We start from the raw sequence: 23218 nt of genomic DNA, 5'->3' as shown, positions 1-23218 counted from the left end.
TAAGGAGCTTACCCCCGCCTATCGGCACATGTGATCGGGACCCCCGCAGCCGCTGCGGGGGTCCCGATCACTTAGTGACAGATGCTTGATTTGTCACTGAGCACCTTAAATGCAGCGATCGCTGTAGATCGTGGCGCTTAAGGGGTTAATGAGACTCAGCTGCGGATTTGCAGCTGACTCTCATTACCTGCAGCCCGGAGACTGATGTGATCGGGATAGCTCTCTCTGTAGCGGTCAGTACAGGGAACGTATATATACATTCCTTCTGCATGGGGTATGTGCAGTAGGAACATATATATACATATTACTGACGCGAAGGGATTAAAGGGGTTATCAAGCGATACAAAAACATGGCCACTTCCCCCCAACTGTTGCCTCCAGTTTGGGTGGGGTTTTGAAACTCAGTTCCATTGAAGTAAATGGAGCTTAATTGCAAACCACACCTGAACTGGAGACAACAGTAGGGGGAAAAGTGGCCATGTTTTTGTAGCACTGGATAACCCTTTTAAGCATTTACCACCCTCTGATGTTCATATTAATAAGTGCAACAATAAGCTATGGTAGAACATAGTTGGTTATATTCTTGGCCTCATAGAGTTGGTGAATATTTGGGGAATTATTTGTGCCACATCCTGTCCCCAGCTCATTGTCATAGAACCCTTCTAGTAAGGATTGTCCACAGCTGAGAATCCTATCAGGTACTGTATGATTTTTTCCACCTCTGGTTGAATAGGGATACAGCCAGTCCATATGTTAATTCTCCTAGTAACTTTATTGGATGTTCTGTATATAAAAACCTCTATATTATAAATTAATGAGGCTTTAGGCTCTACAAAACATGTCTAACATCTAGCTACACTTGAGTGTCTGACGGATGGTAGAGATCTCGAAGTCTGTCAAACTTTGGTCCCCAATCACTTAGGTAACCAAAACTCAAGTCTCCATCGGTGCTGGAAGAACATAGTGAACTCAGGCTCCCAAGTGCTGAGTTACGGCCTTCTGCACAGTAACTATGGAGAATATCAGAAGGACGGCCTGTCCCATCATTGTCTGCTGCCCAGATAACATGAGCCATGCACTCCTGGAAGTTGGAGACGCTGCTCTCGGTGTTAGTCGTCTCTTCTGAATGGAAGCGTCCTCTGGATCTGTCGACATTGAGCAGATGGTTTGGCTTATGATACAGTTTTGATGTTCTTTGTTCAATTGAGGTAGCACAGAGCCGATGGGTATTTGCTTGTGTTGGCTTTCTTAGTTTCTGGAGGTCATATCCATTCTGAAAAGAGAAGCCGCTCAGTTAAAGGGGTTGTCCAGGCTTAGAAAAACATAGCAGCTTTCTTCCAGAAACAGCACCTCTGCTGTCTTCAGTTTGGGTGTGGTATTACAGTTCAGTTCCATTGAAGTGACTGGAGCTGAACTGTAATAAATCCTCGATAACTCCTTTAAATCAGACGCGTTTAGCATTACTGTCATTTATAAAAACTGTTGACATGTTGCCCAGTTGTGTTGAAAGTTTAGATTGCCCTGAGACCCACTGCGATCTGAAGTTATTGCCAGGTGTAGTGCCCGGCAGCATGCTCCGCTCTGTGGTCAGCTGTTCAATCCGACTGATTGTAGGAGCCGGGCTTCATAGACTATAATGCTGCGTTTACACTATACGATAATTGGCCCGATTGTACGATTAACGATGTCGGAGTAACGATTTTTTTTCACAACGGTACGATATATCGTACGGAAATTTGTTTTGCGATCGCTTAAGCCTATCTCACACATTGGTTAAATCGGCAAACTACTGTTTACACAGAACAATCTGCGAATTTTTTACGAATGACGATTTTAGAACATGTTGCAAGATCAAAATGAACGATTTGTCATTTGATCGTTCGCAGCGTTTACACGTACGATTATCGTTCGAATTTAATGGTTATCGTGCAAATTCGCACAATAATCGTTCTGTGTAAACGCAGCATAATGGTGTCTGACACCTGCAATCAGTTGGATCGGGCAGCCGGCCGGGGATCTTGATCACAGCGGGTGTCAGCACTGAGACACAGTGCGAGCTAAACTTTTAACATGTCTGGGTAAAATCTCAAAAGTTTATATAAATGATAATTCTTCCAGACTATCAAACATATATTACTGGGAGCTCCTGATTTACCTGAGAACACACAGGGAACTAGTAAACAGTTCACATCATAATAAGTTGCATTGCTCATCCGGATCCTGAGTTACACTCTGTACTATAATCCACAGCTACATTAACAATTCGGCAGGCCTCAGAGCTGTAATCTTTTAGCATAATACAAAGGTTATCTGGAAGGGGTTGGGTTGGGGGTGCTTAGCTGCTATACTAGGGGCTTCATGGGGAAATATCATGGGCTGCATGGAGGGTTAACTGCAATACAAGGGCTTAATGGGGGGTTAACTGCAATACTAAGGGCTTCATGGAGGGTTAACTGCAATACAAGGGGCTTTATGGGGGTTAACTACAATAAAAGGGGCTTCATGAGGGTTAACTGCAATATTAAGGGCTTCATGGGGGGTTAACTGCAATACTAGGGACATCATTGGGGGTTGTATTAGGTACTTAACTCCAACCTCATCCATAACCCCGCCCCCATACAACCAAAGCTCAACCCCTGCAGGATCATGAAAAAATGGTTTTGCCTGAAGACATTCCCTGGCAGAAGAAAAGTTGGAGACTGTTGGGAGGTCTTAGAGGGGACCCCCTTTGTAATATGTATACAGGGTTTAATTTTAAGAGCTAAATCTTAAGGGTGTTTTCACACACACACATAGGATCCGCAGCAGATTTGATGGCGCAGATTTGATGCTGTGTTCAGTTATTTAGATCTAATCTGCTGTGGATCCGCAGCAAAAAATACGCTGCGATACGGTGTGTGTGAAGCTACTCTAAAAGAGATTTTGCAATTTATAAAGTTTATTTTACAAGTGAAACTAAGAACCTTTATATCCCGATATAATACAAGATTATATAGGCTGCTGTGAAGTAAAGATATGCTGAAAGGGGTTATCCAACATGGCCACTTTCTTCCAGAGACAGCACCACTCTTGTCTCCAGGTCAGGTGTGGTTTTCAATTAAGCTCCATTCACTTCAATGGAACTGAGTAATGCTGCGTTTACACGGAACGATAATTCGCCCGATCGTACGATTAACGATTTCCAAGTAATTTTTTTTATAACGATCAGCGTTTAGGCGGAACGATATATCGTACGGAAAATTCGTTTTGCGATCGCTTAAGCCTATATCGTACATAGGAAAAATCGATGAACGACTGTTTACACGGAACGATCTGCGAATTTTTTGCAAACGACGATTTTAGAACATGTTGTAAGATCAAAATGAACGATTTCTCGCTCGTCATTCGATCATTCGCTGCGTTTACACGTGCAATTACCGTTCAAATTCGATTGTTATCGTACAAATTTGCACAATAATCGTTCCGTGTAAACGCAGCATAAGGGTCCGTTTACACACACAGATTATCTGCCAGATTTTTGCAGCCAAAACCAGAAATGGATTTGAACAAAAGAGAAATCTCAGTCTTTCCTTTATGACCTGTTCCCTGTTTATAGTCTATTCCTAACTTTGGTTGCAAAAATCTGTCAATCTGTCAGATAATCTGTGTGTGTAAACGGACCCTTACAAAACCTGCACCCAAACTGGAGACAAGAGTGGTGCTGTCTCTGGAAGAAAGTGGCCATGTTTTTGTAGCGCTGGATAACCCCTTTAAAGGGAACCTGTCATCGCAGACGTGGGCACAGAGCCCGCCCAACCCCCCGGGTGCAGCCCCAAGATATTTACCCTTTCCGGTGAGTCCCGCTCCTGGAGCCGGTCCCGGGACAAAGATATCAGCGCCTGAAGCTGTGCCCGCGCGCTGCAGAAATGAGTCGGATGCCCATAGAGAATGACGGCTTCATTCATTCTCTATGAGCATCGGACTCATCTGAGGTAATTTGCATAATACAGGGCGCATGGCTTCGGGCGCTGATATCTTCGGCTCCAGGAGCGGGACTTGCCGGAAAGGGTAAGTATCCGGGGGCTGCACCGCGGGGTCGGGCAGACACTGTGCCCGCGTCTCTGGTGACAGGTTCCCTTTAAAGCTGAATGTTGAAATGTTGTTGCCATAGAGGCCTACATCCTATATAATAGCATGGACATAGTAAAGTGCTCCCTTTCGTGATTCATTTCCAGGTAAGACCATGAGATGAGGTCATCACCTGACTTGTCCTGTGTATCCAGACTTGTTTGTATATGCAGAGCATTGTTCTGATGGAATACACCAAGTCTGTGCCAGTCTCTGCCAGCAGTTATTTATCATGTCCCCAGAGTTAGGGTGACACACGCTTGCACGCGCTCTTATATCCATAGCTGCTGTGTGCTCACCTGCTCACTCAGGACTGGCTCACTGTCAGGGGACCGAGTCACAGCAAAAGCATGAAAAATGGCTGCCTGCAGAGACCGGCAAACTCGCATTTTCTGCCGGGATTGTGGGAAAAGTGCTCCCCTGAAACATAAAATAAAGCCGTGTTGTAGCAGGGTCATGTAGCTGGCTGGTGACATGTAGAAGTATATACTTACTATGACTTTTGTGCCTTTGTTGTTTACTGCTCCACTTATTCTGTCCGCTTTCTTCCAGCGCTGCAAATAACAATAGAATCAATGGGGGAGATTTATCAAACATGGTGTAAAGTGAAGCTGGCTCAGTTGCCCCTAGCAACCAATCAGATTCCACTTTTTATTTTCCAAAGAGTCTGTGAGGAATGACAGGTGGAATCTGATTGGTTGCTAGGGGCGACTGAGCCAGTTTCACTTTACACCATGTTTGATAAATCTCCCCCAATGGGTTTTCGCTTCTCATGCTTCATCATGTAACAATATAAATGGGTTCTCTAACAGGAAGAAGTCAGTGGGCCTTAGTGGCTTATTAAAGGGGGGTTCCATCCACAGGATAAGCTGTAAATATCCAATAAATTACAGGTTCCACCTCTCTGTATTGAGGGCTTTGCCATTGGCCTGAAGGTGGTTAGGAAGCCAAATACAGCTGATCAGAGTGCTGTACAAAGTGCATGTAACTCCCATACAGCTTGAGGCTGCGTTCACACTACGTATATTTCAGTCAGTATTGCAACCAAAACCAGGAGTGGATTAAAAACACAGAAAGGATCTGTTCACACAATGTTGAAATTGAGTGGATGGCCGCCATATAACAGTAAATAACCGCCATTATTTCAATATAACAGCCGTTGTTCTAAAATAACAGCAAATATTTGCCATTAAATGACGGCCATCCACTCAATTTCAACATTGTGTGAACAGATCCTTTCTGTGTTTTTAATCCACTCCTGGTTTTGGTTGCAATACTGACTGAAATATACATATACTGACTGAAATATACGTAGTGTGAACACAGCCCGAGGCTGCGTTTACACTATATATATATTTCAGTCAGTATATTTCAGTCAGTATTGCAACCAAAACCAGGAGTGGATTAAAATAAGAGACCTCAGTATGTAAAGAAGGTGGTAGTGTGAAGGTATATATTCAGTAGGGGACGAAGACTAAATGTGGCCTAAATAGTGGAGCCTGGGTTGTGGCCTGGTTTGGACTGTGCTGGGATAGTGGGAGAGTGGGTCTCTGAAAGTCAGGTCTGTAGTAACAAATCCAACCATTTAACAATACCAAACACAGGGTGTGAGAGTAAAAAACAGTCGCCAGATAGACGGCAGGAAGTATCAGACCAATGGGGACCTGTTTAAAGGCGAAAATCAAAACAGAAAGTGCCAGAGATTTGTAATTTACTTCTATTTAAAAAATATCCAGTCTTCCACTACTTATCAGCTGCTGTATGTCCTGCAGGAAGTGGTGTATTCTTTCCAGTCTGACACACTGCTCTCTGCTGTCACCTCTGTCCGTGTCAGGAACTGTCCAGACCAGGAGAGGTTTACTATGAGGATTTGCTGCTGCTCTGATAGTTCCTCTCATGGACAGAGGTGGCAGCAGAGAGCTCTGTGTCAGACTGGAAAGAATAAATCACTTCCTGCAGGACATACAGCAGCTGACCAATACTGGAAGTCTGGAGATTTTTAAATAAGTAAATTACAAATCTCTGAAGTTTCTGACACCAGTTGATTTGAAAGAATTTTTTTAAAAATTATGGCACTATAGAGGTCTCCCCCCACTAGGGATGAGCGAAACGAACCTGAACTATCGGCTTCTCCACAGAGGGGCAGACAGCGGGAATCATACGAACCCGAACCTCAGACGGTTCGCTCATCCCTACCCCCCACTACTGAGGGAAATACTAGACTTTACACCACAAGCATCATAAGCCGAGCTGATGCCATATACTGTTGAAAAGTAGATCCACACTATAACAACCCATATATATATAAAATGTGATATGTACATGATAATGCTGGAGTTTTTATTGCTGTGCTGGGCTCTGTACCTGGTCATGGTCTCCTTCATTATAATTTATAGCAGTCCTCCGGATGTCCTCCCAGCTCTCGTGCTCAGCCGGTATATGGTAAACGCCCCCTTTCCGGAACTTAGACCGTCCCCACTGACTCCATACTGTATAGGAGACCAACAAAGCTGCAACAAGATGATGATTTTTGAGGATGTAACTTTTTAATTATCTGGGTTCACCCCTTAGTAAATCCGGACGGGGCCTAATTTAAGATCGGTGTACGGGTACAACAGTCGTAATAAATGTCACCCAAAGTGTATAATATATATAAATAAAAATACCATAGCTATATATACAGGTAGACCACTGCTTTTAGAGCAGAGTGGCAGAGTGGTGGTCGGTAACCTAGACACCGAGCTGTCAACAATAGGAAGGAAAAACAGAATATCAGAGACAACTTTGCTAGATGATTATGTTAACAAAAATAAATTACCAGATGAATCCTATAACTATGTTAGTTGAGGTGGGACTAGCCCTTTAAGCAGAGAAGAAAACAATCTTATAAAGAAGAGGAAAATGTCTGATACATTACCTATGAAGATTAGAAGGCACATACTGATGGCTAGTATGGATCCTGAGCTCAGGCCTATGGCTTTTCCTGTCCTGGCCGAGTTGCTCTCACAGCTCCTTCCCTTGTAGCCGTCCTTGCATTGGCAGACATACTTATGTTGGGATTGCACTACACAAGTGCCTCCATTTCGACAGCTCCACCTTGTGCATGGTGACGGGTGACACTGCTTCTGTCCTGTCACATTGTTCATCACTTCAACCTTGTCTTCCGGACATCTGAACAGCCAAATAATCATATGGTTTGAGGAACTCAACAAATGTTGCCAGGGGTGTAGCTGGGATTCATGGGGCCCCATAACAAAAAAACGGTACGGGCCCCTACACACAACACAAAGCACTATATATATAATATATATAGGCTTGGTGACTAAAAAATAAAATCTTTTGTGGCCTGAGGCAGAATTCTGTCGGCAGCCACAAGAGTGACATGCAGAGCAGAGAGCCAATGGCTGCTTGCTCTGTCAGTCCACTGTATTTAAAGAGGATGTACCACCAGGTACATCCTCTTGAATTTAACACACCGATAGAACGTTCTATCCAGCGGCACCGGGCCGAGCTGAAGCCCTGGAGGTCGGCCGGCCCGCCCCCAGTGGGAGGGAATTCCCTCCCCTCTATGACGCGACTCAATTAGAATCAATGGAGCCCTTATGGTTAAACACATAGGTGCAGGAGAAGACTACTTTCTGCTTAACCCCTTATGTACTGCAGTGTGTAAGTGACCCAAAGTTCACTTACATGCTGCAACACAAAAAAGGGTTAAAAAGCAGAAGACATGGAGTTCTCTGCTTCATTGCCTGTGCACTGATAACCCATGACCTCTACATGAAGCTCTGAGAACAGAGGTCAGGGGTTATCAGAGCAGTGAAACAGAGATCTCCTTGTCTTCTCCTTTTTAACCCTTTTTTGTGTTGCAGCATGTAAGTCAACCTTGGGTCGCTTACACACCGCAGTATATAATGGGTTAAGGAGAAGGACACAGGACGGCTCTTATCTTCCCTGTGCATCCCCGGGTCCCCCTGCTGCACGGGTCTCATAGCAGCTGCCTGGCCTGCCTCTATGGTAGCTACGCCTCTGAATGTTGCCTCAAGAGATCCCCATAACATATACGAAGTTGGATATGTTGTAAAGCAGCAAAAATAAGTGTCAGCCAATGAATATCAGAAGCTGCAGATTGGCCCATGTCATTGCCTATAAGAAGATCTAAAATCCTGTCCAAGTATCAGTTTCCTTTTACTTAGGTTTTATTCCATGAACCTGTCTACACCTTCAGGGCAGGGAGAAGAAGAAACTGTGGCCCTTCTGGTGTAAAAAAGCTATGTTTCCCATCATGCCTGGACAGCCAAAGCTTTGGTTTTCCCCATTGTACTTTATGGGGTATTTGACCCCCCTATTGTTATGATGCTGAGATATCACATACTTGCATTTATACTTTCTCCATAAATCTATGCAGTTGAGATGAGATTGACAAGGTTGGTTCCTGCAAACCTCCGAGTGACATCCGCTGTTTATCCCCTCGGAACTGACCGCGGTACTGTACTCATTTTCCTCTCCGCCTATTGGCAGCAAGTAGCCATTAATCCACACGTCACGCAGACAACCTGTGGACAAACAATTATATGGATGTGTTCTAGACTAGAAGCATGTTAGCTTGTGTGCTACAATGGTAAATTCACGACTGCTGGATAAAAGACACACTTATGCAGATTTGTAAATTATGTCTATTGAAAAATAAATGAAGCCTTCCAGTACTTATCAGCTACTGTATGTCCTGCAGGAAGTGAAGTGTTCTTTCCAGTCTGACACAGTGCTCTCTGCTGCCACGGAATACGTGACTTTTTCCCATGCATACAGAAGCTAATAAGAACTAATAACTACTTTTTTTTAATAGAAGTAATTTACAATATAATTTTCTTTTACTGGTTAATTTAAAAAAAAAACAAAAAAAACCCAGAATGGCCCTTTAAAGAAAGCCTACTTACAAGTAGCCAACAATAGTAATGGTGCGTTTACACAGACAGATTTATCTGACAGATCTTTGAAGCCAAAGCCAGGAACAGACTATAAACAGGGATCAGGTCATAAAGGAAAGACTGGGATCTATCCTCTTTTCAAATCCATTCCTGGCTTTGGCTTCCAAAATCTGTCAGATAAAACTTTCTGTGTAAACGCACCCTTAATTTGGGCAATTAATATGCATATTATATTGGAAATGATATGTGTGTGTTTATATATATATATATATATATATATATATATATATATATATATACACACACACACACACACACATACTTTTTTTTTTTTTTTTTTTTTCTGAACCCATAATATCTTTTCAATCATTTATGTTCTTGGGAATGGGCTAATAGCACTAGGGCCTAAAGGTGTTATTATATCAGCAGTATTTAGTACATCACTGGCATTGCCACCATACAGAGCTATCATGTAAGGCTGGGTTCACACTATGTTTTTACAATCCGTTCTTGTCAACTGTTTTTGCAAAAAAAAAAAACGGATGAAAAAACAGATGCATTTGTGTGCATCCGTTTTGATCCGCTCTTCCATTGGCTTGCATTATAAAAAAGTATGAACCAAAAAGTATCCATTTTTCTAACGTACACAAAAATGTGGTCGACTACGTTTTTGTGTACGTTAAAACAAATGGATATGTTTTGTTCCTTTTTTTAAAATGGAAGTCAATGGAAAATCGGATCAAAATGGATGCGCACAAATGTGTCAGTTTTTTGCAAAAAACGGATGAAAAAAATGGATTGTAAAAATGTAGTGTGAACCCAGCCTAACCATGGGGTCTACTTTCTGAAATTCAAAAACCAGACAGTAGTTTCCATGAGTGTAAAACACTAAGTGGATCCACTACAGGTGTATAGAATTATTATATCACCACGCTGGCGCTCACCTTGGAAATCATTCTCTGCTTGCTGTGGTAAGCTGTTTCCTAGCAAAACATTGGATGGGTCTACATCAAACAGCTTGTTTTTTCCAATAGTTGATGTTACTTCTCGCACTCCGCCACCTCTTTCAATCCGCAGGGTGAACATGTTGTCATAACGCTCTAGGCTCACCAGCGTCCATTGCCCATGATCTATCCGGATGTGAGGCAGTCTGGTCATAAGGTTTCGTTCTCCGAAATTAAATCGAATGGCAAAATGTCCCTCAGCCACCTGAAAGATATAGGAGCTCAATGCTGCGTTTACACGAAACGATAATTGGCCCGATCATACGATTAACGATGTCGGAGTAACGATTTTTTTCATAACGGTCAGCGTTTAGACGGTACGATATATCGTACGGAAATTCGTTTTGCGATCTTTTTGCGATCGCTTAAGCCTCTCTCACACATTGGTTAAATCGGCGAACGACTGTTTACACGGAACGATCTGTGAATTTTTAGAACATGTTGCAAGATTAAAATGAATGATTTCTCGTTAGTCGTTTGATCGTTCGCAGCGTTTACACGTACGATTATCTACCTGTACGATTATCGTTCGAATTCGATAGTTATCGGGCGAATTCGCACGATAATCATTCCATGTAAACGCAGCATAAGATGGTCTTAGGTAAAGCATTAGCAGTCAACATATATATAGGGTACGTTCCCATGGATTAGTACATGAGAACTTGAGGTGCTTTAAGACGGAGCGTTTATCGTTTGAATTTGCACGATAACTATCGCATTTGAGCGATAATTGTTCCTTGTAAACACAGCGAACGATCAAGCGACGAGCGAGAAATCGTTCATTTTGATCTTTCAACATGTTCTCAAATCGTCGTTGATCGTTCGCAAAAAATTTGCAGATTGTTCAGTGTAAACAGTCTTTCAACAATTTGACCTATGTGTGAGATAGGCTTAAGTGATCGCAAAACGATTCTCCGTACGATGTATCGTTCCGTCTAAACGCTGATCGTTATAAAAAACACATCGTTCATTTAAAATCGTTAATCGTACGATCGGGCGAATTATCGCTCTGTCTAAAAGGACCAATACTCATATCAACTGTGTTTGATTGATGGGCGTCTGACTGCACCCACCTCCAACCGCAAGAATGAAGATCTGTCTTTAGACACCAGATGGAGAATAGTGGAGGAAGCCGTTCGTGTACGGACCAGGAGTTGTATATGAGTAATGTGCGGGCTAAGAGAATGGTGCATCACCAAATGGATCCAACTCCCTCTTTCGAAGCTCCATTCCTGCAACACTAACAAATAAAGGAATGACATCAGCAGGGATATTGTATGTCATTATATAATGCTATTCCGCTCATGGCCATGGCTTACCTGTATCACAATGTTCTCCAGAAAATCCTGGATGGCAGTCACACTTAGCCGAGTTCCATTCACTTCTACAGAATCCATGTCCTCCACAATGGGGCGATCCAGTCGCCCTGCAGTGATCGTCTAATGTAGAGCAGCCGGCAGCACTATTTACTGAGTCTATGGGCTGCTCTAAGTCATAGACCTGAGGAAATACATACAGTAGAATTGTTTATACTACTAATCCAATCCTCCAATAGTCATGCCCTGTATATAGTTATACCAAAAATATATTATTTTGGCTAATATTAGTACAAAACAGAATATTTTCACAAAATTCACCTATAAAATGTATACAATATGGGGGAGATTTATCAAACATGGTGTAAAGAGGAACTGGCTCAGTTGCCCCTAGCAACCAATCAGATTCCACCTTTCATTTTTCAGAGAGTCTGTGAGGAATAAAAAGTGGAATCTGATTGGTTACTAGGGGCAACTGAGCCAGTTTCACTTTACACCATGTTTGATAAATCTCCCCCTATATGCTCAGTTAAAGAAAATCTATATGTTCTATATCATGCTCAGATATAGGAAGTGCATAGGCATGCATGCCTCCTCCCTCCTCTTCCCTGTTTTGACTGATTGACACATAGGGGGGCATTTATTAAGTCCGGCGTTTTTTACGCCGGACTTAAAAATACCCCCGCAGCTCCGGCGCTACGGAGATTTATGTAGAGGCGGACTGCCTCTACATAAATCCCGTGCGCACCGCCGAAAACCTACGCCAGCTGAGGACTGGAGTAGGTTTTCGGCGTATATTTGGGCGGAACGGATGGTAAATCGCGCGGACTCTGAGTCCGCGCCCTCTGTTCCGCCCACTGCACGCCCCCTTTCCGCCCCCCCTGGCATACTCGGCGGAAAGTGCCGATTTGCGAATATTTTATTCACAAATCTGCCATTTGCGTATAAAAAAATACGCAAATCAGCACTTTCCGACGAAAATCATCAGTTCGCAGGATTATACATGTGGCCCATAGGGTTCACTGCTGTATATCAACCATGCAGGGCAGGAGCAGGTGGGGTAGGGAGGAGGCATGCATGTTGCTGCTCAGCAATACTACTTGTGCTCTGAGCAGGGTATAGAGTTGATAGATTTTCTTTCAAGGTACATGTCACAGAAACCACCACATGATGCTTTTGTCTTCTATGGGGTTGGACTGGATTGGGGTTGGACGGAATTGTTGCCAAATCACCAGTTCTCTTCCCTTGGAGCGGCTTTGGTAGGCATTAACCCCTGCTTATCAGGGACCTGACTTTGTGGAGATGTTCTGACCCAGTCATCATCATAATTTGGCTCTTGCATAGTTGCTCAGATCTGTATGATTTCTAGTCTGGATCAGACTGGACTACTTCATCTTACTTTGCTATCAACTTGGAGATTCCTGATGCAGCCAATAAAGCCTTTGAAATGTATAGAAGGATGAATGCCAGCCGGAAAGAGCTTTACTCCACCAAGTTGTAGGGGCTGATAAACGGTGATGAACCTAGGTAGACAACAAATTTTTTTTTTTACACAGTGTGTATATATATATATATATATATATATATATATTTGTGTGGGTAACTTATATATTTATAACCACCTCTTTTTTCCAGGTGTTTCTCCTGAAACTTCGCACCATGAGCGATCTCCAGGTATATCATAGGAGGCCCCTGCTCCATTCACCAATGCTTTTTCTGAACAGTGATCAAGGATCATCTTCACTTTCTAACACAAATATAAGAAAGTTAAAGGGGTACTCCAGAGAATAAAAATTCTTTTAAATCAACTGGTGTCATAAAGTTATATAAATTTGTAATTTGCTTCTATTTAAAAATCTTCCAGTACAAATCTTCAAGTCTTCCAGTACTTATGAGCTGCTGTTTGTCCTGGTAGAGGTGGGATATTCTTTTTAGTTTGACACAGTGCTCTCTGCTGCCAACTCTGTCTGTGTCAGGAACTGTCCAGAGCAAGAGAGGTTTTCCATGGGGATTTTCTTATTGTTCTGCGCAGTTCCTGACATGGACTGAGGTGGCAGCAGAGAGCACAGTGTCAGACTGAAAAGAATACACCAGCTGTCTGTTCCTTCTGTCTAAGTGACTAACACAAAGTTGTTCTATTTGTCTACAGTGTTGTAAACCTGCTGCTACTACTTCTACCCTTACCTCTCCCACTTGGAAGTGGCTGCTTGCTTGAAATAGTGCTGAGGCTGCTGGAATCACAGGACTTTATAAACTAGACAGTTTCCTTTACAGAAAGCAGAACAGTTTCCAATTCCTTGTTTGGTAACTGTCTATTCCAGGGATAGAAAACCTTTGGTCCTCCAGCTGTTGCGAAACTACAATTCCCATTATAGCTACAGCCAAAGCTCTAATCAATCAATCAATCTATCTATCTATCTGATGTTTTCATACCTTTCCATTGCTCACGATCTTTAAGTTATGCCACTGGCGATCCGACACATCTATCTTCTTGTTAAACTTCAGAATGAGGGATCCAGAGCCATGATTAATAGCCAAGGAAGGTGATCCATTCTGAAGCTCTATATCACATAAACAGATATTATCCTCAGACAGTGTATAAGTATTGTGCATTATTTATCAATGTCTGCATTATATGGAAAATTGTTCTTCAAAAAACACATCTGGATGGAATTCAACCTATGATTTCTGATCCGTAATGTAACAATACCATATGGGGTGTGCAACGCAATATGACTACAATTGTACCGGGGTTCGATTCCCCGTACGTGCCAACTAGACATTGCCTTACACAAATACGGAGGAACTACTGAAGGGGTTTTCTCTGGGGGAAGTGATGAAACTTTTCTTCTATAATATTCAGTAATTCATTGCATGATCTGTCACTAGTGTTGAGCGGATCTATTTAACTGGTCAGGTTCGACAATGTTCTCCGAACCCGAATATTCGGCCTTCAATTCCCTGCGACTGCATGAGTTGGATGCAGCCCTAGGGAGTTCTGGAAAACATGGATATAGCCATGAGTTCATCTATCTATGTACTTACTCTATGAACCTGTTTAAGATGTTCCCACATTGGCTTTTTTTTAGTAGTTTGATGAACATCTTTTAGAAGCCAAATAATGGGATGATTATAAAAATAACGTACGGCCTTATAAAATGACATCCATTCTTTGGTGTCTAAGAAGACAGGTGTCAAACGGACAAGAAAAGCTGGTGTGGGAACATAACCATACACTGTTCTCATTCGGTTAACAGTGTCATCTAGGCGGGGCTTCACGGCACTTGAACCCCATCTCCTGGCTGGGGAGAGGGCCCAACTGCTATAAAGCCCCACGTAGGTAACACTGTCCACCAATAAAATGAAGCGATTTTAGGGCAAAAAGAAGACACAGACAAGTGTTATACAGGTTTATATCAAATGTGCAGTAACTAAGTGTGTAGATGTTGCGGAGAACCACACATAGAGTAAGGGGGTAACAGTATCACTTTAAATCAATGGGCTTCCCTTATAATGCATGGACATCTCAGGTAGTGTTATGCAGAACTGTTTGGGTTCGGTCTATGGCTTTATCCATGTTTTCCTGGCAGCGCTAGGGCAAGATACAACTTCTCCAGCTGCTCCAGGGAATGAAATGCTGAGTGTTTGGGTTCAGAGAATGTAGCCAAACCCGAAAGGTTTGACAGGTCCGCTCAACACTGATCTCAGGTTCTTTAGAGTAGAAGTTTATTTACGATTTGCTGTAGCTACTAGATGAGGGTCACCCCATATCTATAGATCATGAATGGCATGCCAATTTGTATTGTGTTGCATAGACATTTACCAAATCCTTCTCTCCTACATTTGGAGGTATAATCTAGTGTGGATTTCCACAAATAGCTCTTTAAGCATCCACGCAATGATACACAATGAGGCTATGTTCACATAACAGGAAAATAATGTCCGCCTTTCTGGACGGCAGTCATTTAACGGCAAAAGATGGCCGCAAATAATGAACATGAACATTTATTTGTGGCCGTCAATATCAATTGACCATCTTCTGGTGCTAAAATGACGTCCATCTCTTTCCCGTTGTGGGAACATAGCCTGATGAAGATATCTCATGAACAAAGCTGACAGTCTCACCTACAGCAATGAAATCTTCCGACTCGCCGCGGTTTTGGGATGCCATAGGACCATTGTAGAGTAGAAGTCCATCAGCTTCTTCAGTGATGAAATCCAAGGAGATCTGACTTTCAAAGCAGAGGAACAGTGGAGGAAACCAGGCGAAGCCTTGTCCTGTAAATGAGCGTTTTGTTTGCTGACATGCTGGTCCATGGTAGGCAGGGGGGCATTCACATCTGGCAAACAAAGAAGATGGGCTAATACCCTAGACCTATTAATAGCAATAGAACATGAATGTCATCAGGCATGCTCAATACAGTACCTATATCCAAGTTCTGTGTCTACACAGATGCCCCCATTAAAACAGGGATTGGTTGGATATGAAGAGCAGGAAAGGTGCTGATGTTCTCGAGAAGCACAGGAACAGTGGACATGGGTCCCAATGGTCACTGACCCAAAGGCAACGCTGTCAGTCCGGACCATTGTTGGGAGATGCTTATACACATGTCTAAGGACGCATCCAGTCTTGTGGTTGCACTGTGCAGTTCTGCACTCCTCTTCTCCAATCTGGGTCACCTGGACGCCCATTGCTGATTCTAACTGTGGAGAATATGGAGTTAGTAAAGCTGCCACATTAATCTATATACATGAAATATAGGTCTACTTATGGAATAATAAAATTGAACGTTGAGAAAACATTGAGATTCATGGACTTAGATACAATGTTTACATGAGACCTTGTCCCGATGCAGAGCCACAATGCCGTTTAACTTTCCAGGTTGGTCATAGGGTAGTCCGGAAATGGAAATCCAAACGTCTGTGGAGTTGGACAGATCTGGAACATTCAGTACACTAAAGAGATGGACATCGTCTTCTGTGCAGGACATGATTTCCGATAAGAGGTTCTTCATCTGCTCGTATTTACTCATCATCATCATCCCTTGTGTCTGGTCTATGAACTGTTCTGCACTGATACCTGGAGCAACAAGAAAGAAGGCTATCGACTCTTCAGCTGTAAATAATGGCATCAAATTCAATTGGTTTTCCCCTTTTCTCTGTCCAGGCATGATGGAAGGCCATGAGTTTGACACCCCTGGTCTATATCCCTGGCCCATGGCCCTTCATCATGCTTGGACAGACAAAATGAAAAACTGCTGGCAAAGACCTTTCAGATGACCACAATCCCCTCTTTTTCACACAATGTTTTCATATGGGACTACACCTACCTCGTAATCTTATGGCAATAGCATTGTTGACTTCTTCTTCAGTTATGGCTATTAGCAAGACTTTGACAGTGGAGACCACATCCGGCCACACTCCATCCGTCACTCTCACTCTGACCTTATAAACACCAGGCATGGCCCCTTCTCGTAGGGTCAGCATACCAGAGGAATCATGGACAGAAAAGATCCTGCCAGGTTAAAAGGAAAACTATTACAAAGATATAGTTTTTAACAGTAGAATATTAAAAGTAAGGGCAAACACTGGGTCTAATAAGATATGCCGCAGGTCTGGCTTCGGAATCCTCCGACAAATAGCAGTCATAGCTGGCTACTTTTCATTCTCAAGTTTTTTCACGCCAATGCAGAGGACATAAGTGACCGCCCATGTAAGTCCACCAGAGTAAATATGACTATAGTGAAGGTCCATTTACACAGAAAGATTATCTGACAGATTATCTGCCAAAGATTTGAAGCCAAAGCCAGAAACAGACTATAAACAGAGATCAGGTCATAAAGCAAAGCCTGAGATTTCTCCTCTTTTCAAATCCATTCCTGGCGTTGGCTTCAAATTTTGGCAGATAATCTGTCTGTGTAAATGGACCCTAATATAGTAAACTATAGGTTATTATAAAAGGGACACATGGAGCACCGACAGGATTCTGGAGCTACTAGAATAGCACAGCAGATATGCTGGAAGATCTGTTACTAGAGAAGAGCACAACTCCAGCATATTAAGGTCCTATCGGATGTAGCCCTAAGGCTGCCTGGAAAACACGGATATAGCCATAGGTCATAGGCTGTATAAATGTTTTCTCAGACCCCCTAGGGCTGCATCTGACTTCTTCAACCACCGCCATTTAAATTTTAAATAATCGGAATCAAGCATGTTTGAGTTGTTCTCATCTCGATCTGTAACATGTATCCCAATGTCTTACCCCCATGCATGGTAGACTCAGTTAGGGCATCTTATATTTACCTTGATTTACTTTCCAGATAATACATTTTGTGCTCCCAGTCATCTAGGTCTGGTGCTGGAACCTTTCCAAGGATTACTGTAGGAAGTATACCTGCATACAAGACATGACAAACTCTCATCACTGTATCTGAGATCTATGATGTTCAACCAGTGAACAAATCTAAGACCAATTCAATCCAAGTCCATAATATTTAACATTGTAAACAACATGAAGACCTGTTGAGAATTTGTGCAAACGTAATAAAACAAGACGCGTAGATGTAATGGTAGACGGTTGCATTGTTAGTGATAGAAGAGGCCAGAAAATAAATTTGTTGGGCAGAATATTTTGTAGGAGCCAAACCTCACACCTATAATAGCCACATACAAGGCCAAATCTAACTTTTCTAAACACTGAAATGTGCCCACCCTTATCGAAAATCATAGTTAAGTGTACAGCAGTGCCTGCAAAGTGTACTGTACACCTCTATAATAGTCCCAGTCATGACTGTCTTGCATTCTACCTCTGTATCCAGCTAACATTTGCAGGTCAAGACACCAATGAAGGTAACAGTGGAGAATAAGGCTATGTTCACACTTGGTTTAACAGCATCCATTGCATAGCAACGGACGCTGTTAAACTGCAGGCCACCAGGCTTCATTCAGGACGTTCCTTCAGCTAATACCTCTGTATCGGCTGCAGGAACGTTCTTCTTTTAACAATCAATTAACCATTCACTTCAATGTAATATGCATCAGATGTCGTATGAACATAGACTAACAGCGTATTTGTGACAACATACTGCCCTCAGTGACCCTAATCTGCTGCCTGAGGCGAGTTACAAATCTCACCTCATGCCATGTATGGCCCTGGCCACATATAAAAATGAGGTGGCTCCATATGCTTGTGGATCTCCTGTTAGGTCCATTAGAGTAGGACCATTGGTAGTGCAGGACCCCTTGACCCAAAAACTCTCTTATCACAAAAAGGTCACCACAACCAAGCAGAAAACCTATCTATCTATCTATCTATCTATCTATCTATCTATCTATCTATCTATCTAGTATACAAATAGTTCGCAGCACTCGGTTGCATGCAGGTGGGTGCCAGCTAGAGTACCAGGATCCGCTGGTGCTTGGCTGAATATGTAACAAATTGTAGCAGCACACCGATGCTTTAGTGAAAACAAAAAGTGATTTATTCCATGAATAAACAGCAGCTGCTGTTGTTCTTGATTCATGGAATAAATCACTTTTTGTTTTCACTAAAGCATCGGAGTGCCGCTACAATTTGTTACATATCTATCTATCTATCTATCTACACAACGAAAGTTCCAAGCACTCCAGCATAAGTGAAAAAAGTAGTGGTTTATTGTAAAGAAAAATTACAAGGATGCTTGTCTACAAGCATCCTTGTAATTTTTCTTTACAATAAACCACTACTTTTTTCACTTATGCTGGAGTGCTTGGAACTTTCGTTGTGTATCTGGGGATCCCTCCTGCCAAGGGACTTGCATCCTACAGCACCCGCTACAGTTTTTAAGAAGTGCGACTCCGACTTCTCCTCTATCTATCTATCTATCTATCTATCTATCTCCTATCTATCTATCTATCTATCTATCTATCTATCTATCTCCTATCTATCTATCTCCTATCATCTGTCTGTCTGTCTGTCTATCTATCTATTCTTTTCTACCTAAAACGAAACAACTGAAGTTAGGCCATCTAGCACTTGTGTTACATTACCCTTATATATGTAGACAGTACAATCCATGAGTCCAGCCGAATGAGGGTGATCATTTCTGTCTCCGATCAGGATTGTTAAGGTATTGGTGGATGTCAGGGGGGGGCTTCCACTATCAGTTATTATGATTGGTAAATAAAAAACTTTTTGCAGCTCCCTGTCAAAACTCCGGAGAGCGGTGATCATGGCGCTCCCATTGTGGAAATCCGTTAGAGTGAAGTCATTGGTGTCTCGGGGATCAGTCAGTAAGTAGAAGGCAAACGGAGGGCCGTTTTCTGTTGTGTCATTGTCTACTGCATATAACAGTGTGGACGTCTTGTTTATTTGCACGACATGTGGATACTCTGTATTTTCCCAAATCATGGGGCTGTATTGAGACTCAAATCCAGGAGCATTGTCATTGATATCTTTAAGGCTAAGGAAGATGGTTGCACTTCCTGTAAGGGCTGGCTCGCCCATGTCAGTGGCCAATACTAGCATCCGGTGGTAGGGAGAGGTTTCCCTATCTAATGGACTGGAGACCACAATATAACCATCATCAAGAAGTGAGAACAGATTCCTAGGATTAGAAGAATTCAAGATGTGGTAGGAGAATATTCCATTCAGTCCTGAATCAAGATCCATGGCCGATATCTGGGTCACTGTGGTGCCAACTGGAACATCTTCAGACAATGGGGCAACATCATAAAAATGTGGGTAGAACACGGGGGCATTGTCGTTTGAGTCTTCGACATGAATAATGCAGTAGGCGACATTAAAGAAGTCCATGTCTTCTACTTTTATGGTGAGATTAAAGGCTCTCTCATGGGGTTTTTCATAATCCATTTTCTTCCTAAGTCGGATGATTCCCCGTTTGTGGATTTTATCTGTTTCTATAAAAAATTTGCGGTCATCATCTCCTCCAATAATACTGAACACCATCATTGCATTCTCTCCTTCGTCATTGTCCCAGGCTTGTAGAACGATCACTTCACTGTTTATACCGGAACTTTCCAGAACCAAGGCCGTGTAAATCTTCTGGGTGAAAACTGGTGCGTGGTCGTTCACATCTGATACTATAATGGTGGCAGTGCCAGTCCCGGTTAGTCCTCCTCCATCCCTTGCTTCTACCACAATCAGGTATCTGTCCTCCTTCTCTCTATCCAAAGACCCCAATACAGTATATATGGAGCCAGTAGATGGATGAATGGCAAACAAATTAAGGTTGATGTCATTCTTGACATTTTGGACTATGCTGTAGGTCAGAATGGCGTTCTTTCCAGCTTTTGGATCATCCAGGTCTAATGCTGTCATCTCCATGACTGTGGTATCTGCTGGCGAGTTCTCTGGGATGTATCCCGTGAAACAGCCATCATATGTGCAAAGGAACACCGGTTGGTTGTCGTTGACATCTTTAATATCAATAATCACGTCAGAAAAACCTGTCAGCCCTTCGCCATTCTCATCGGTGGCAAGAACGAGGAAACGCCATGTAGAGCGTTGTTCTCGGTCTAGCGCCTTGTGCATGAATATTTTTCCATTGAATTGGTCAATGACAAACTCGTTGTTGGCACCCTGTCCATGTAAGGTATATCGGAGGGCACTTTGATCGGCTTCGTGGTCAGGATCTGTAGCTGAAACCTGCATAGAATTTATAAGAGAGAATATATACTCAGTTTCTCAATGAAGTTTGAGTTACAAAGTTACCAATGACCCCCTTGAACCCCTCAAACTCAATGCGTACCTGCAGCACAAGCACCGGGAGATCTGTCAGTTCCTCTAGAATACTGTCATGATATTCGCTCTGTGTAAAAACAGGAGGCTCATCATTGAGGTTGATCACATTGATCACAACATGGGTATGATTCTCCCACTTTCCATCTGATGCCACCAGCCTGAGCTCAAACTGTGTGTCCTGCTCATAGTTCAGACTCTGCGTGATGAATATTCTTCCAATCTCTGGTTCCACATCAAATATTCCTTTGGCATTCCCACTGGTGATTTGATATCGTAGTTTGGCATTGGCTCCTGCATTGAAAAACACTTCATATTAACCAAAGATCTTTAAAAAATCTACATAACATACAGTCATTGTCCACAGGAGGGCCTGTCGACCCAAAACAACAATCATGATAACACTGCTGTAGATATTTATTAGTTGCAGTCATAACATTTCCTGACTACAACTTGTAGTCAGAAGATTTTGTAGTGACAAGATTTTCGGTAACCTGTATATTTTGGGTCTTTTTTCCTACTTTTTTCTGCAAATGTTAAAGGGTTGTGTCATTAAAAAAACTATGCACAAACTTAAGTAAAATTAAACATATTTCAAAAGTACAATCATGTTAGATATTGCCCTGTCAAGAGATATAGACTTGCTAATACTCCATGCACCTGCATTATTCCTAACCTGTTGCCCTTGGTTATGACCCACTAAGGTGAGACAGACATGCTGAGTTTAACTGTAATCTTTAGGAAGAACTGGCAGTTAGTCTCCACTGAGCCTGCAAAAAAGGGGGGTTGTGGGAAAGTGTTTGCTCTGTTATATGGCAACAGCAGGGTCACAGTTCAGAAAGGAAACCAGGAAGTGATTAAATCCATGGGGGAGAAAAACAGTACATGGATGTAAGTTACTTCACTAAAAACAGCATGTTTGTTTTCCTTTACATATACACTACTATTCAAAAGTTTGGGGTCACATTGAAATGTCCTTATTTTTTAAGGAAAAGCACTGTACTTTTTAATGAAGATAACTTTAAACCAGTCCTAACTTTAAACAAATACACTCTATACAATGTGGTAAATGACTATTCTAGCTGCAAATGTCTGGTTTTTGGTGCAATATTTACATAGGTGTATAGAGGCCCATTTCCAGCAACTATCACTCCAGTGTTTTAATGATAAAATGTGTTTGCTCATTGGCTCAGAAGGCTAATTGATGATTAGAAAACCCTTGTGCAGTCATGTTCACACATCTGAAAACAGACTAGCTCGTTACAGAAGCTACAAAACTGACCTTTCTTTGAGCAGATTGTGTTTCTGGAGCATCACATTTGTGGGGTCAATTAAACGCTCAAAACGGCCAGAAAAAAAGAACTTTCATCTGAAACTCGACAGTCTATTCTTGTTCTTAGAAATGAAGGCTATTCCATGCGAGAAATTGCTAAGAAATTGAAGATTTCCTACAACGGTGTGTACTACTCCCTTCAGAGGACAGCACAAACAGGCTCTAACCAGAGTAGAAAAAGAAGTGGGAGGCCACGTTGCACAACTAAGCAAGAAGATAAGCACATTAGAGTCTCTAGTTTGAGAAACAGACGCCTCACAGGTCCCCAACTGGCATCTTCATTAAATAGTACCCGCAAAACACCAGTGTCAACATCTACAGTGAAGAGGCGGCTGCAGGATTTTGGGCTTCAGGGCAGAGTGGCAAAGAAAAAGCCATATCTGAGACTGGCCAATAAAAGAAAAAGATTAAGATGGGCAAAAGAACACAGACATTGGACAGAGGAAGACTGGAAAAAAGTGTTGTGGACGGATGAATCCAAGTTTGAGGTGTTTGGATCACAAAGAAGAACATTTGTGAGACGCAGAACAAATGAAAAGATGCTGGATGAATGCCTGACGCCATCTGTTATACATGGTGGAGGTAATGTGATGGTCTGGGGTTGCTTTGGTGCTGGTAAGGTGGGAGATTTGTACAGGGTAAAAGGGATTCTGAATAAGGAAGGCGATCACTCTGCAACGCCATGCCATACCCAGTGGACAGCGCTTGATTGGAGCCAATTTCATCCTACAACAGGACAATGACCCTAAACACACCTCCAAATTGTGCAAGAACTATTTACAGCAGAAGCAGCA

General features: G+C 42.5%; 1 protein-coding gene across 1 annotated transcript in view; it reads right to left on the bottom strand.

Annotated features, from left to right (window-relative positions):
• Positions 1–751: 751 nt before the first annotated feature.
• The window catches only part of LOC138784118 (neural-cadherin-like), a 42281-nt gene continuing 19814 nt past the window's right edge, over positions 752–23218 (bottom strand). Inside the window, exons 17-34 of the mRNA XM_069959633.1 lie at positions 21102–21385; positions 19381–20998; positions 17656–17746; positions 16683–16867; positions 16194–16432; positions 15779–16056; positions 15478–15692; positions 13786–13913; positions 12975–13099; positions 12752–12875; positions 11356–11536; positions 11110–11276; positions 9977–10241; positions 8480–8660; positions 7025–7278; positions 6472–6617; positions 4602–4661; positions 752–1273 (exon numbers count right to left, since the gene is read on the bottom strand). Of these exons, the coding sequence (XP_069815734.1) occupies positions 854–1273; positions 4602–4661; positions 6472–6617; positions 7025–7278; positions 8480–8660; positions 9977–10241; positions 11110–11276; positions 11356–11536; positions 12752–12875; positions 12975–13099; positions 13786–13913; positions 15478–15692; positions 15779–16056; positions 16194–16432; positions 16683–16867; positions 17656–17746; positions 19381–20998; positions 21102–21385 (4961 nt within the window). The 3' untranslated portion in view covers positions 752–853. The remainder of the gene's footprint in view (positions 1274–4601; positions 4662–6471; positions 6618–7024; positions 7279–8479; positions 8661–9976; positions 10242–11109; positions 11277–11355; positions 11537–12751; positions 12876–12974; positions 13100–13785; positions 13914–15477; positions 15693–15778; positions 16057–16193; positions 16433–16682; positions 16868–17655; positions 17747–19380; positions 20999–21101; positions 21386–23218) is intronic.

This window comes from Dendropsophus ebraccatus, chromosome 2, assembly GCF_027789765.1.
Source record: "Dendropsophus ebraccatus isolate aDenEbr1 chromosome 2, aDenEbr1.pat, whole genome shotgun sequence".
NCBI lineage: Eukaryota > Metazoa > Chordata > Amphibia > Anura > Hylidae > Dendropsophus > Dendropsophus ebraccatus.
This window is presented reverse-complemented; position numbering and strand designations above follow the sequence as displayed.